The following is a 14,320-nucleotide window of genomic DNA, read 5'->3' as shown; positions in this document are numbered from 1 at the left end:
CCTCTCCCCTCCCTACGCTTCCCTCCTCAGACTCAACACACTTGTATTTTTTGAAGGAGGACTTAAACGCTAAATGCATTCTTTTTCAGATTTCAGATTTTTCTGCCAATCTGGGGCTTTTTTAGGAAAAGCCGGTTTGTCTGTTCATGACTCCAGTCTCTGGATATAAATATCCACGAATAGGGCCATATTGAGAATTAGAGATATTTATTATGTTTCTTCTTACTGTTTCTGTGTCACCATAATATAAGGGTTTGGGTCTCTACTTTTATATTAACTTCTCTGCTCTTTTTTACCCTGGAGCTGTCAGGGGTACTGGAACCATTTTTTTTTTTTTATCCTTAGCAAACATTTACTTTCAAATTGGGTGTACGCCTTTGTATTCTTTTTGTTGGTTTATTTTTATAATTTACATGCCTGATTAATAAATGTTGATTAAAGATTAGAATTATAATTGAGCCACTGATATGCAAGATCTTTTTTATTCCTGTTTGTCCTTTACAGTTTCGGGCTTAAATTTAATTCAGAAGGCAACTTTAAACAAACAAACAAAACCCCTATGATTTTTATAGTAAACTTAGTTATATTCATTGTGTTTTGCAAAGAGATTGTTTGTAATTACCCCCCTCAAAAATATTAATGTCATTCAGTTGAGGTACCCATGATGTGAACAGTGTAATTATACTGGTGTATGTGTGTATATTTGTTTTTATTGATCATTAACCAAAAAGTCTTTGGTGTTTTATAGAAATACGGTTTCTTGAAATTATGCTATAAAATCTGTTATGTGTACATTAATGATAAGCTTATATGTGGGTGCTGCTTTAGAACCCTCTCTGTAGTTTCATGGAAATACAAGATAAAATTTTTAAACAGTGCTTCCCCAGAAATAATTGTGCAGACATCATAGTTTTAATCCTATTCAAGAAATCTTCATAAGCAAAACAGCTTTAGCTAACCACATCAATTCCATGATTGTGCAATGCAACAAAAGGACTGTAAAAGTCAGCTTCCCTGAAGCATTTGTCTATCAGTCTTTCCTTCAGTTGAACTTCAAAGGAAGCAGGTTTGTTGCTCATGTCTCCCTCAAGTATAAGTGGACATGGGGACATATTCAGTTCAAAGTGCTCACATCCTGAAGACAAGTAACATTTGCAGAAAAGAAGGAAAGATTCATGTTTTCTTCACCCTCTTTTTATATATTTGTTCTTGCATGCCTTCCCCCTTACATCTTTTGTTCCTTCTGACCTTCATTAATTACTCTGTACTTAAAAAGGAACAATAATTTGTAGCACTGAAATTGCTTGACCAAGAGCATAATTTATAAATTAATTAGGGGGAAAGTATCTCCAAATAGTTTATGGCACCCCCATTGTTTATGTCACTATCACAAGTATGTTAATCTAGCTTTTGAGGCGGCTTCTAGGCAACTCCAATAATATGCCCAACTAATGTCTAAGGTCACCTAAGTAAAACAAGTTGTTACTTTCTTCAGTTCAGAAGGGCCAAAACACTTGCAGTGGAAATGAGACCGGGAATCCAAAGGGGGACTTCAGTCATACCCACAAGTTTACAATGGCGAGTGGTAATTTTGACTTTTCCTTTAATAGAAAATCGCCTAAAATCAGCTGCCCCCCAACTTGTTTAACATTTAAATTTGGTAGTTCTACTACAGTCTGGGATTTATGAAGAATGGCAACATAGTGGTTGGCATATGGATTTTTGCTCTGAAAATATCTGTTAAATTTAAGTATACAATCATAGATATTTTCTTTCAGTTTTTGTTGAGAAGAGGAGATACTTCAAAAAAAACATAAGCCCACAGTTCCATGAGGCATGCGATACTTCTTGTTGTACAGTTGTTTGGATCCTGGCCAAGGCTTTTACCCATGTGTGTGCAATCAGCTGCATTATACCAAGCAGGTGAGCAGCCTTCAGGAATCCTGTAACCAATATAAGCACATATGGTAGAGCCATTAAGGAGTTCATTCTGTCAGTGAATGATCCAGAACAGAAATCTGCTTCATTTTTGTTCTGATGAGGCTAGCCGCCAAGGGAGATGCCAGCCGCTGTTATCACCCCTCAGGAAGGAACAAGCATACTTTTATAATCAAGAGAAAAAACAAGTTCACTTAGAGTAAAACCAAACCTATTACAGGTAGGAGGGCAATCATCCAAAATACACAGATGCACAGCCTTCAGGAAACTAAGAGTCAATATGTTTCTGAATAACTAGTACACATATGAGCTGAGAACATTGTTACATGGGCACAATCAAGAGTTTTGCTGGCAGTACCAAATCTTATGTACTTAATGATTTGGTACTAAAAGTATTTTTAAAAATGGATGCATTGATGATATATGCATTTTGGGATTGCTGCTTTCATGGGGATAAGCACAACATTTTTAGAAGATAGATACCGTTTTCGCATACAGCTTACCTCGCAGTCACAATCCTGTTCCCTCTGCAGCATCCGGTCAGATTTCCCACCATCTGCGCCAGAGTTACAGAAAGTGCCGCGGCTTTTGCATAGCAAACGTAAACCGTTAAAACCCAGTTTGGTTTGCTACGCAGAAGCTGCGGCACTTCCTGTAACTCCAGTGCAGATGGTGGGAAATCCGACCGGACGCTGCGGAGGGAACAGGATTGTGACTGCGAGGTAAGCTGTGTGCGAAAACAGTAAGAGTTTTCCTTTGTTATATCAGAAAGTGTCTTGAGTTCAAACCAGCACACACATTGCAGAGGCTCTCTGAAGAATAGTCTATGCCAGGTAACATTCCTCATAGAATCAAATTGGGTAGAGTTCAGTGTTAACCACTATGTGCAGTGGTAGATATGAAGTGATGGTGATTCAATGAGAAAATAAACTTCTTACATCCCGATGATCTGTTAGTTATATCCCAGTTGTTGTGAACAGTCTCTCAAACTGGCTATATTTTAAGGTTGGAAATTGGATGTTTTTATTTTAGTAAATCTTTTTTATGCAGAACATCTCAGCCTTCTTTGAATAAATTGTGAAATGCATTAATTTGTATGAGTTTTTAATAGTTGTACATGGAATGCCAACTTGCTCTATTTGTATACTTAAATTTATCATATACATTCAGAGCAAAAATCCATATGCCAACAACTATGTTGTTATTCTTCATAAATCCCAGACTGTACTAGAACTACCAAATTTAAATAAGTTAAACAAGTTTTTTTTTGGGGGGGGGGGAATGGTTGAAGTTTCAGAAATCTTCTATGCATCTTACCACTTGGTGTCACTGTTCTTCACAAAATATATCTTCATAACCTAATACTAAAAGGTATATAGCTGATTTTAATGTATATGAAACTTGAAGATATGAGTCCAATGCAATATCAAAAACCAGGATCTAATAAAAATACAAAATATGTCAATTTGCCTTTAGAGATATTAACACTAACACTGTGACCGTTGAGTATGTATAAACCAGAAACTGCTTGTGGATTACAGAAATCTCTAACATAGCTGAAACAAAGCATTAACGTTAACATGATGTGTTAAATTATGCAGGAATTACATAGTAGGATTATACTTACAGTAACAGACAGTATGTACCATGCAGAGTATTATGGTCTTTAGTCCCAAATTAACAACCCAACAACTATTTCTGCTTTTAAATGCCTCAGTATGATGCCGTGACACCATGGCATGATCTGGTGTATCAGATAAATCCAGTAGGAATAACAGAGGCATGGCCTGTGGCTACATTCTGATGGAAGTCAACAACTGAAGCCAACAGAGCCATCTTCATTTTATAGCCTGGCCTAAAGCCAGAATGAAAACAATCCAAAGTAGATGCATTGTCTGAGAAGACTTGAAGCTGATCTGCTAGGGCTCTATGTATCACTTTGCCTGGAAAGGGCAGATTTGAATATGAGAGATAATTGACCACATCAGTTTTTTGTAGGGATTAGTAGTTGATAATGGCTTCTTTGAGTGGTCAAGGTGAGGTGCCCTGAATTAGTGACAGATTTATAATAAATGCTACATATTTGTTGATGTGGTCCTTACATGATTTAAGCAGTCCATAAATAGACCAGGCATTGTATTAGGTATTTCTTTTGAGTGACCTACATTTGGCAATCTTTTTGCTCACTCAGAGAGACTACCACACTCCACAAACTTTATTACATAGCTTCAAGGTTTTGGGTAGGTCAGGCAGTCACAGTTTACCACCCCCCTCTTTAGTAGATAGATATCCCTGACCTCTTCCCAAGCATTGGGTTCTTTATCTCCTTTTCCTCAGAAACAGAAATAGATGGAACAGCCCAGTTCACTTCGTTATCCATCCTTCACTCAGGTACTGCCCAGGGCTATTGGATTCTGGGAGCTTAATACTTCTTTTCCTTCTTTGCTGCCGTCGCCACCACCGCCACCACTACTACTACTATCACCACCGCCACCACTTCTTAACAACAACAAATCACTGAGCTATGTACAGAAGCATTAAAAGCATTTGCTGAATAAAAACAAAATAGGTAGTTTATTAAATTCATTGGCTGAAGCCATCAAGGTTGGTGTGTGTGTGGTGTTTTCCCTGAACCACTAACCATCCAGTCAGTAGGGTTTAAACAGCACTTCCACAACTCAGACAGGGTGCCTGCGTGGGATCTTATCAGCCAGAAAATAAACAGTATGCATAATCTACCCTTAGTACCTAGTGTGCAGAATATGCAGTTTGCTCTGTAAGTTTGTAGAAGTTGAAGGACTAATGGAAGATAAAATAGCTATCCCTCCTCTATGCCCGCCTGTGTGGGGTTGGTGTAGGATTATGTAACGGGAGGGGGGGGCGGAGTTAGATGGGACAGACATACAATTTCATTTTCTTGCAACCATTATTATACAAGCCAGGTCAATTTTAACTTTCTCTAATGTCCTGGAGAAGCATACACTTTTGTAACTCACAGATATGGTATAGCACAGTATGAGCATGGAAGTGAGAGAGAGAGAGAGGCCCTTGCTTTGTCAGCTCTTGGGATAGTACAGCAGTTAGAAAAGCAGTGAGCATCCTTGACAAATACTGATCATCTTTGATAAATCCCAACCTCATACCTAACAGCTCCCATTTGCACTGAAATAGCACATTAATCAAAACATCCTGCTCGAATAGCTTGATTCTGGTACCACTAATAACTACCTCTCCCATACACAAAGCTCACACTCAACATATCCTCATAGAAGCCACACAGCAATTCAGGCATATAGACATGTGTTGATATTAGTTAGCATTGTCCAACAAGTGTTATTCTGCCCCTGATTTCCAGTTAAGTAGCTGGTACCAATTTCTCTCTCCCAGATTGTCAAACCTTTTCCTACTTGTACGCAAAGGATGGGCCCCATTTGTGTACCCCAAGCTAAGACCCGTTGTGCTCTTTCTTCTCCTCCATCTCTTCTCTGTACTTGTTAAAAACATGGGGAGACACCCAGCAGGTGTCTGTCAGCATGTTTCCCCTAAACTAAAGAGAAATTACAAAATAGTCCCTCTTGGTCCAGATTGACTCCTGGCAAGGTCTGCTCTGGTGCAGGAGCTGAGATATAAGGTTGCCAACCCCAAGCCTTGGCGGTCTCCCAGAATTACACCTGATCTCCAAATGGAGAAAATGGCTGCTTTGGAGGGTGGATTCTATGGCATTATACACTTCTGAGGTCCTTCCCCTCCCCAAACCTTGCCCTCCCCAGGCTTTACCTCTCACATTTCCAGGAATTTCCCAACCAGGAAGTGGCAAACCTATCCAATTACCAGACATTCTCCATACTTCTTAAAATGAATGCTCAGATGAGGGATAGATATATTATCAATTTATTAGGTGCACTGACTTACGTCAAAGGCAGATCTATTCAATAGTAAGTGGTTTTAGGATAATTTTGTCACGTGTGTTTGCAATGTGTTTGGTATCATCAGCGCTGCCTTCGCACCATCCTCAACATCCACTGGAGTGACTTTGTGACCAACACTGAAGTCCTCAAGCGGGCGGAGGTTACCAGCATCGAGGCACTGCTGTTGAAGACGCAGCTGCGCTGGGCAGGGCATATTTCTAGGATGGAAAACCACCGCCTTCCCAAGATTGCCCTGTATGGCGAACTCTCCACCGGCCATCGAAATAGAGGGGCACCAAAGAAGAGGTACAAGGACTCCTTGAAGAAATCCCTTGGCACCTGTCGCATCAACCATCACCAGTGGTCTGACCTAGCCTCAGATCGCAAAGCATGGAGGCACACCATCCACCAGGCTGTCTCTTCCTTTGAGAACGCACGCATAGCTGGTCTTGAGGACAAAAGGAGATTGAGGAAGAATCGCACTGCTACAGGACCAACCCTAAATCAGACTTTTCCCTGCAGCCGCTGTGGCCGGACCTGCCTGTCCCACATTGGTCTTGTCAGCCACCAGCGAGCCTGCAGCAAACGTGGACTATTGCACCCTTCTTAAATCTTCGTTCGCGAAGCCAAGCCGAGATAGAGAGAGGTATCAAAGTGTAGTGTAATCAGTTTTATGTTATGAAATCCACTTACATCTGCATTTAGGGAATATCCTGGACCTTGTCTTTTTGGTGGGCAAGAAGCTTTTGCTCTCAATTTTCTATGCGTTTTTCAGCCTTTGTATGCAAGCCTTCAAGCTGAAGTGAGCTGTTTTTTCAATCTACAGTGCTCTTCAAAGAGAGCGATAAAACTGACAAACTTTAGTTAGTAGAAGTACCTTCACTACACAGGGAATTTGACAAGGGATTTGAGATGCCTTGTCAGTTTCACCTCTATAGTGAAAGGACTTTGCAGTGAAAGGACTTTTGGAAACTGCAGGGATAAGAGAGAAACTGACTACTGTTTACAATCTTTGTAAATTAATTTCTGCTGTTATGCAAGATAATCATTCAAATACAACTCTTTGTTTCCTGAGTTGTATTTGCAGAAGTTTGTATATTCACTCACCAATATTTTTTTTCCTGATAAAAATTTCATCTGGCAAAACTAAATATAAGGAGGGTCTGGGTTACTTGTCTGCAGCAGCAGAGCTACAATACCTACATATGAATTCCAGTCTGGAAGGTTACCATGGCATCCCTTATTTATTAAAAGTTCATTCTGTTTTTACAAGTGTTGGTCTTTGTTATACATAATTGAAGCTAATAATCTTACATCTATGTGAATTCTTTTTCTGTAGTTCGTGTGACTTTATACTATTGAAATCCTAGTATACTACTTGTTGTTTGAAGGGCAGCCCCTCATAGTACTGTTGCTAGTATGTAGAGTTAATGCTGAGATTTTCCTCATAAAATTAGCACTGGGAGAACTGTTATTAATGTCTTTGTAATTTCTATGTTAAGTTATTGTAATGTATTCTATGAGTTTGATGACTGTTTTGGAAATTTTAGTATAATTCAGAATGGTCTACTTTTAAACAGAGATGGCTTATCAGGAGCTAATTACATTAGTGCTTTAGCATTTGTGCTTTGGCAGTGTCTCCTTGCTACCTTGTAAGTACAATTAGAATACTATTGACTTGTAACATTCTGACTTTGGCTCAAAATACCTAAGAGGCTTCATCACAGTGATCTCGAAAGTTAATGGAGAGCATTCTTTTCAGTTTGCTACCGTCATGCAAATCTATATAACAAGGAAATATAAATCAATAATCTTGATGGTTTGTCCAAATATTGGACCAACATTGCCGATCCTTTGATGCATAAGTGCTTGAGTATGTTTTAGAATTTTGTGTAGACTTTGGTCTACAGGAGTTCATGCCAGAGTAGCCAGTATAATTGTAGAGTGTCACAAGAAACAGATCTAGCAACCCAATGATCTTTGCTAAGACCATTCAGATGAGGTCGACTAGAAGCATAATGAAATAGAATTTGAGGATCTCTATTGATATTGGATTAGATCCTGTGGATTTTGAGCAAGTGTAAAGCGTCTGTGGAGGCAGATGTTCCCTTCCTTCAACAGCACCTGTCCTGTGAAATCCAATGTGGTATAGCAGTTAAAGCTTCACAATTGGCTCTGAGACCCAGGTTCAGGTTCCCATCTTCCTGTGGAAGCTCTCTGGGTGATTATGGACCAACCACATACTTACAGTATAACCTACCTCATAGGGTTGTTGTGCTGCTAAAAAGGACGAGAGGTGAATAATTTAAGGTATTTTGGTCCCTGCTGTAGAGAAAGAGAGTATAAATGAAGTAAATAAATAATAAATACAACTGAAGATGGGAAGCAGATGAAAGATAGATCATTGAATGGCCGAGAAGGAGAGAATGAGGCAGGGAAAGGGTAGAGGATATGGGGGTTACCAGGAGGAATAAAAGGGGAAATTATGTGGGGAGGGTTATACAGGGAAAAGTCAAGTGCCGCTATATAAGCCCCTTGAGGATTCCCTATCATAAAAGTGGACCTGGCCCAATGGCCAGCAACACACAACTGTGTCATAGGTAGAGGTTGTTGGGGACAAAAGGGAAAGCTGAAGACAAAGGGGCAGATAAAGTAGATTGGCTGTTGGGTGGGAAAGGGAGGAGGGAAGCAGGGAAAGGGTAGAGGCTATTGGGGTTTTCAGAAAAGGGAAAAGAGGAAATAGTGGGAAGGGTTAAATGCAATGCTTCCCACGAGCCCTTGTGGGTTCTGACCTCTCTCTCTGTATTTGTATTTTAAATAAACTTAAATACAAATTTTGTGTGCATGTAATATAAAATAAAAAGACATTGAAAACAGGAAGGAAAATCAGTAAGGGTATGCCAGATGAAACAGAAAATGTCTTTACAGTTTTGGTGCCATGATCAAGAAGGCAGTTAAATTGCCAGCTGCCTAGCCTCAGGCGACAGGGGCACTAAAGCAGGGCCTCTGAAGATGATTGTAAATGCTAGGGTAGGCTTAATGGAAGTATGCAGTTCTTAAGGTATGCTGGTTGCAGTCTGTATAGTGCTTTAAAGGTCAATACTAAATTGGGCCTGAATGCAGAGTGGAAGCTTTTGCAAATGGAATGATATGCTAGAATGACATGGTCCCTACAACAGACTCAGACAGCACTCTCACAGCATCTTTTTCGTACCAATTGTAATTTCCTGACACTCTTCAAAGGCAGCCCCACATGGAGAGTCTAGTGAGGACATACATCAGTGGGAAGATCTTTCTTACCCAGGAAAGGCCACAGCTGGCTCATCCAAGAATCCTTGAAGCTGTCTAGATCATGGATGTCAAACATGCAGTTTGGGGGCCAAATTAGGCCCCTGGAGGACTCCTATCAGGCCCCGAGCAACTGGCTGTCATCTGTTTCATTTTCCCTATATCTTGCTTCTTTCTGCATAACAGCTTGCTTTTCAGGGCTTGCTCAATTGCACAGGAACTACAGAGCAAAACCTCTATTTTTTCCATTGGGTGAGGCCTTGAGGAGGAAGGGGTGAAGGTAGGAGCTTGTTTTTCTAGGCTCTCTCAATCACACAGCAGAGCTACTGAGCCAAGCCTCTCTTCCTCTTATTGGCTGAGACTCCCCCCCAGTGCCCTAAGGAAGGAAAGAAAGAGCCAGAGCTTTCTTTGTCCAGTTCACTGGATCCCATGGGAGAAATACAAAGAAAGCATTTTTAAGACCAACGAGTGCCAACATTTTAAGCATGTTTTAAGTTTTTAAAATATATATTTGTGTTTGCGTTCTTTATAAAATTTATATCTCTGCTATCTATTCTTAAATAGGTACACACATGGCCCAGCCTGACATGGCTGGGCCCAACTCAATATGGCCCGACAAGGTCTCATTTATGTCACATCCAGCCCTCATAACAAATGAGCTTGACACCCCTGGTCTAGATCACAAGAACAAGAAGCAGGTTTTAGACTTGCAAGAGTCTTGTTTACATCCTTAGACTGATTGAACTGAATATAACCCTACACAGCTGGGCAAACTGGCATTATCTAACACTATCACTGCTAATGTAGAGTCCAAGTTGGTATGGATGCAAGAAATTTTTATTCCCCTAGCAGTGTCTTGTGACCAGTGACCTTTGAGGGCTTAGAGAGGCCTACAGCGAGAAGCAGGAATTCTGGGAAATCTCCCTTCATTGACAGAGGAATTTCTGCACAAACACATGAGGAGGTTGAGTTCATAAACACCATTTCACAGGATCTTTTGCTCTCAGGAGCATCATTTGTGAGAAGCAGGGAATTGCAGATAGGAGGTGGCAAAAAATTCAGTTCTCAAGAATTGTTTTAAGGTCTAAGGTAGTGAACTTTAACTTCCATCCATATTTTTGTAAAAAAATGTTTAGCTTTCCTTTTAGGACAAATAGTGAACTGTGAAAGGGGGTGGGGAGGGGACTTCAACTTTGCGAGTCAAAGTTTTCATTTTTTAAAAATAAAAGTTGAATGTATTCTCTTTTGCCTGCCTAGACATTATACCCCAATTTTTGAATTTTATAGAAAATATATAACAAAACCCCCAACTTTTTAAGTTTTGTATGTTTGTGTTCATAAAGATATGGTGCTTTGAGTAATTATAACACTTTGTTGGACATCATATAGCTTTTCTTAGTGGCAGACTTTTGGGTGTATTTCCCCATTCAACACTCTCTTGTACTAATTACTATATTTGGTTGGTTTTTTTCCAGCTTCTTTTGAGTTCCACATTGAGTTATATTGTACATTTTTTATGTAACTTTTACAAGACTCTTACATTTTTGTCTAGCAAATTATACAATGATATTCAAGTATATATATATTTTTCCAAAACAGGTCCTGATTGTTCATTGAATGTTCCTTCCACGGAGTCATTTTGGATACTACCCAATGTAAAACCTTTTAGCCCATCTGTAGGTCGGGCTTCCCATAAGGCAGTTCTACACGGAAAGTTTATGTGGGTGATTGGTGGATATGCATTTAATTACAGTACATTCCAAATGGTATTAAAGTAAGCAATTTTATTTGTCCTTTGTATTACTATTTCTGCATGGCATTTATTATTGTGTCATACTACTTCTACCCAGTAAAAGCTTTAAGGAACCATTCTAAAGCATCTCTTTTACCTGGCACAACTTGTTTTGTTACTTGATACTTAGTTGTATGAAGGCATTTTCTGCAGTGGAACATAAATCATCAGTGCAATCTTATGCAGAGTTACTCCAGTCCATTCAAGTCAATAGGAATGTAGCCTGTTTGATTCAATAGGATCACAACAGAGTAACTGTGCATAGAATTGCACTGAAAATTTGTTAGATGCCAATTTTTTTAGGACTTCAGTGTTTTGAAATCATACCTTGGAGAGATTTGTCTACAAATAATACAGGATAGTCTCTTTGCAGTTGACCCACAGCCTGGAATTTATCAGCAACATCACAGCAAATTACGCAGTGGGAAGGGAATACTTAGTGGTGGAGCTGAAGGCACTTCACATTTGTTACTAATAATTTTTGAGGTAGAGGCACCAAGCTTTCAGCATAGGATCTGGTGTCTTTCCTCAAAATACTCCCCAAGTTTCAAAAAGATTGGACCAGGGGGTCCAATTTTACGAGCCGCAAAAAGAAGGTGCCCTATCTTTCATAATTTCCAAATGGAGGGAAGGCATTTAAAAGGTGAGTGATCCCTTTAAATGTGATGACTAGAACTCCCTTTGGAGTTCAATTGTGCTTGTCACAACCTTGGTCCTGGCTCCATGCTCAAAGTCCCAGATATTTCTTGCGTTGGAACTGGCAACCCTATTCTGGTTCTTAATGACCAGTGTGTCGGTGGAATCCAACTTTTGGAGGGTTTCCCTTTTATTGACCTAGAGAGAGGGACAGCTAAACAGTTGGGAGCCAGGTCTACATTTTAAATAGGGAGAATGGTAACTGCATGTATGTATGTGAGTGCATGCACACATACATAGGTGACTGGAAATGAAACATTGGAGGGGAGGGCATTCTCTGGGAACCTTATGCAGTGTTGATACATTTGCTGTCCTTTGATTTTTATTCAGAAAATGGGGATACATAACATTATAAACTTCGTGATATTCACACTGGAAATTACAAATGAATTAGGATTCAAGGTGTAGGGGAGAATTATCTTGAAAATATTCTTCTGTTTATCTTATTCTCCATGTATGCCAAAATAATTATCTTTACCTTAGTCTCTGGACACTGAATAATTGAGCTGTGGTTCATTATAACACCTATATTCCTTGGCTCTCTTGTGATGAAATGCAAGTAGTCAAGTATCTCACAAGATTTAAAATTCCTCTTTGTGGTTAGAGTACATTCCTATTTACTTAAGTGACAAAATACTCTGGATTGCCACCAGAGATTGGAGATACTAAATACCACAGATCTTTCCACTATTTCCCTGTTCCCAGCAGTTCTTTCTGACCATGAAAATTTATTCTTTGGGTTGTGTGACTGGAAAGGGGAAGACAGGATCAGTTTAACCCCTTTCCCTTCCCTACTACCTTGTATAAAACTGTGATGGTCTTAAAGGTGTCTCTGGACTCCAATTTTGTCCTACTACTTTAGACCAACATGATAACCCACCTGGATCTATCTATGGTTATTGTTAGCTCACGCTAGTATTAAGAACAATTCATGATGTATGCATTTAAAATATGTGCCTGAAGGTTTAGGAGAACACTTGCCAACTAACATAGGGCCTTAAATTGGAGTTAAAGTGATATGTTTTTTAAAAAAATGAATATGCAAATTTGGAACCTTTTGTCAGGAAGGAACTGGCAAACTTACTAAATAAATTAATCTCACTATAGAAATGACCACAAAATTTAAATAACTTGCATCACTTTGTATTTTATGATTTTTCATCACTAATGTCTTTTTTTTTAACCTTTTAGTTATAATTTGGAAAGCAGCATATGGAATGTAGTACCTGTATTGAAAGGACCCCTTCAGAGATATGGACATACTATCGCGTTATTTCAGGTTTGGATAATTTAGGATAACATTTAAAATCTGTGCCAAGTATCCACTGTATCATACATTGAGATTATGACTTAGCTACGCTGTCAAAACTGAACCATTAAGTTTTATGGATAGTTATGTTCCTTATTTGATTTACTTTAGTGCAAATGGCCTCATTGCAATTGCTGTTCCCACAGTTGCATCTAACTCAGTTTTCAACTTTTCCATACTTTGGTATTTTGAGATGAAAAAATCCCCCCCCCCTCCGCAATATGTAGTAAAATGGTGTCATAAAGTTACCATAGGTATGAGTTGTTTTGATAAATCAAAGGTACTTTAATTTCTGACAATAGATTTTCTCCCTCTGTTTCGTCTGCAAGGTTTTCCATCCATCCATGGAAACATGTTCCAATGTGTGAATCACCATTATGGATTTCCATTTACTTGCACAGAATCATGGTGATGGTGGAACCTTATGTTCAATACCTAATGATGTGTTTATGATGCTTTAGTATACCTATGCATAGTTCAGAATATATGATCATATTCTCCACTCTGAGAGTTCTGACCACATGTTTAGTTTCAGATGAAAACTAAATTTAGGGACTACTTCCCCCTGAACAGGTGATCAGTGCTGTCAGAGTTAATAGAGATGATAACCTTAATGCTCCCATTGAAATAAATGAGATTTGAAATGTTCATCTTTGGTCACATGGCACATAGTTACACAATATTGTAACTAATTTAGTTATGTAAATCTTGTGGAACAGATAATCTATAGACTTTATATTTACACTTGAAATGGTTGGAATTCTATACTTAATAAGGAACATATTTTTCTTTCTCATTTTGATCTCTCAGATCAGTCAAAATATTTCAAAAATTTGTGCATCAAATTTCTTATTTTAAATTATGAAATTCTGTGGCTTTGCAGGCAGAGGGGCAAGGAGCACTCCCCTGGTGCTGAGTGGCATTCAAATGAACTCTAGCTGCTGTACTGCTTGGGAGATGATGGTGCTCAGCATCTTTTGTCACAGTTCTGTTCAGAAAACAAATAAGGAGCCAAAGTATGTTCTTTCCCCCACTTTTGCATAACAACAACAACAACAAATGTGAAACTTTATTTCTACACTCCCCAAAGTACAAAATATGCATCTTTTTATATATTCCAAGAGCTTCCTATTTGGCCTAAGTGTTAGATAATAAGTAGAACCAGGGATTTTATGTACAATTTAGCTAAACATATACTGTATTCTATTTTTACTGAAATACTGAATTTTTCCTAAAAGTTTGAGGCAGGCTAGACCCCTAAAGCAAATGACTAAAAAATACAAATATGGATTATGAAATATTTGGTCAATATTTGATTTTGAATATATTTATAGATATAAATTTTAAGCTTCATATTCTTTAGGTTTCAAATATAATTGTAGATTGTAG

The 14,320-nt window shown here is 38.8% G+C and overlaps 1 protein-coding gene across 1 annotated transcript in view; it reads left to right on the top strand.

Moving 5' to 3' along the window:
• Positions 1–14,320, top strand: part of ATRNL1 (attractin like 1) — a 1,015,273-nt gene that overhangs the window by 105,966 nt on the left and 894,987 nt on the right. The window contains exons 6-7 of the mRNA XM_060241568.1: positions 10,734–10,908; positions 12,814–12,901. Coding sequence (XP_060097551.1) covers positions 10,734–10,908; positions 12,814–12,901 — 263 coding nt within the window. The remainder of the gene's footprint in view (positions 1–10,733; positions 10,909–12,813; positions 12,902–14,320) is intronic.

Source organism: Heteronotia binoei, chromosome 6, assembly GCF_032191835.1.
Source record: "Heteronotia binoei isolate CCM8104 ecotype False Entrance Well chromosome 6, APGP_CSIRO_Hbin_v1, whole genome shotgun sequence".
Lineage (NCBI taxonomy): Eukaryota > Metazoa > Chordata > Lepidosauria > Squamata > Gekkonidae > Heteronotia > Heteronotia binoei.
The sequence above is the reverse complement of the archived record's forward strand: the minus strand, read 5'-3'. Positions and strand labels throughout refer to the sequence as shown.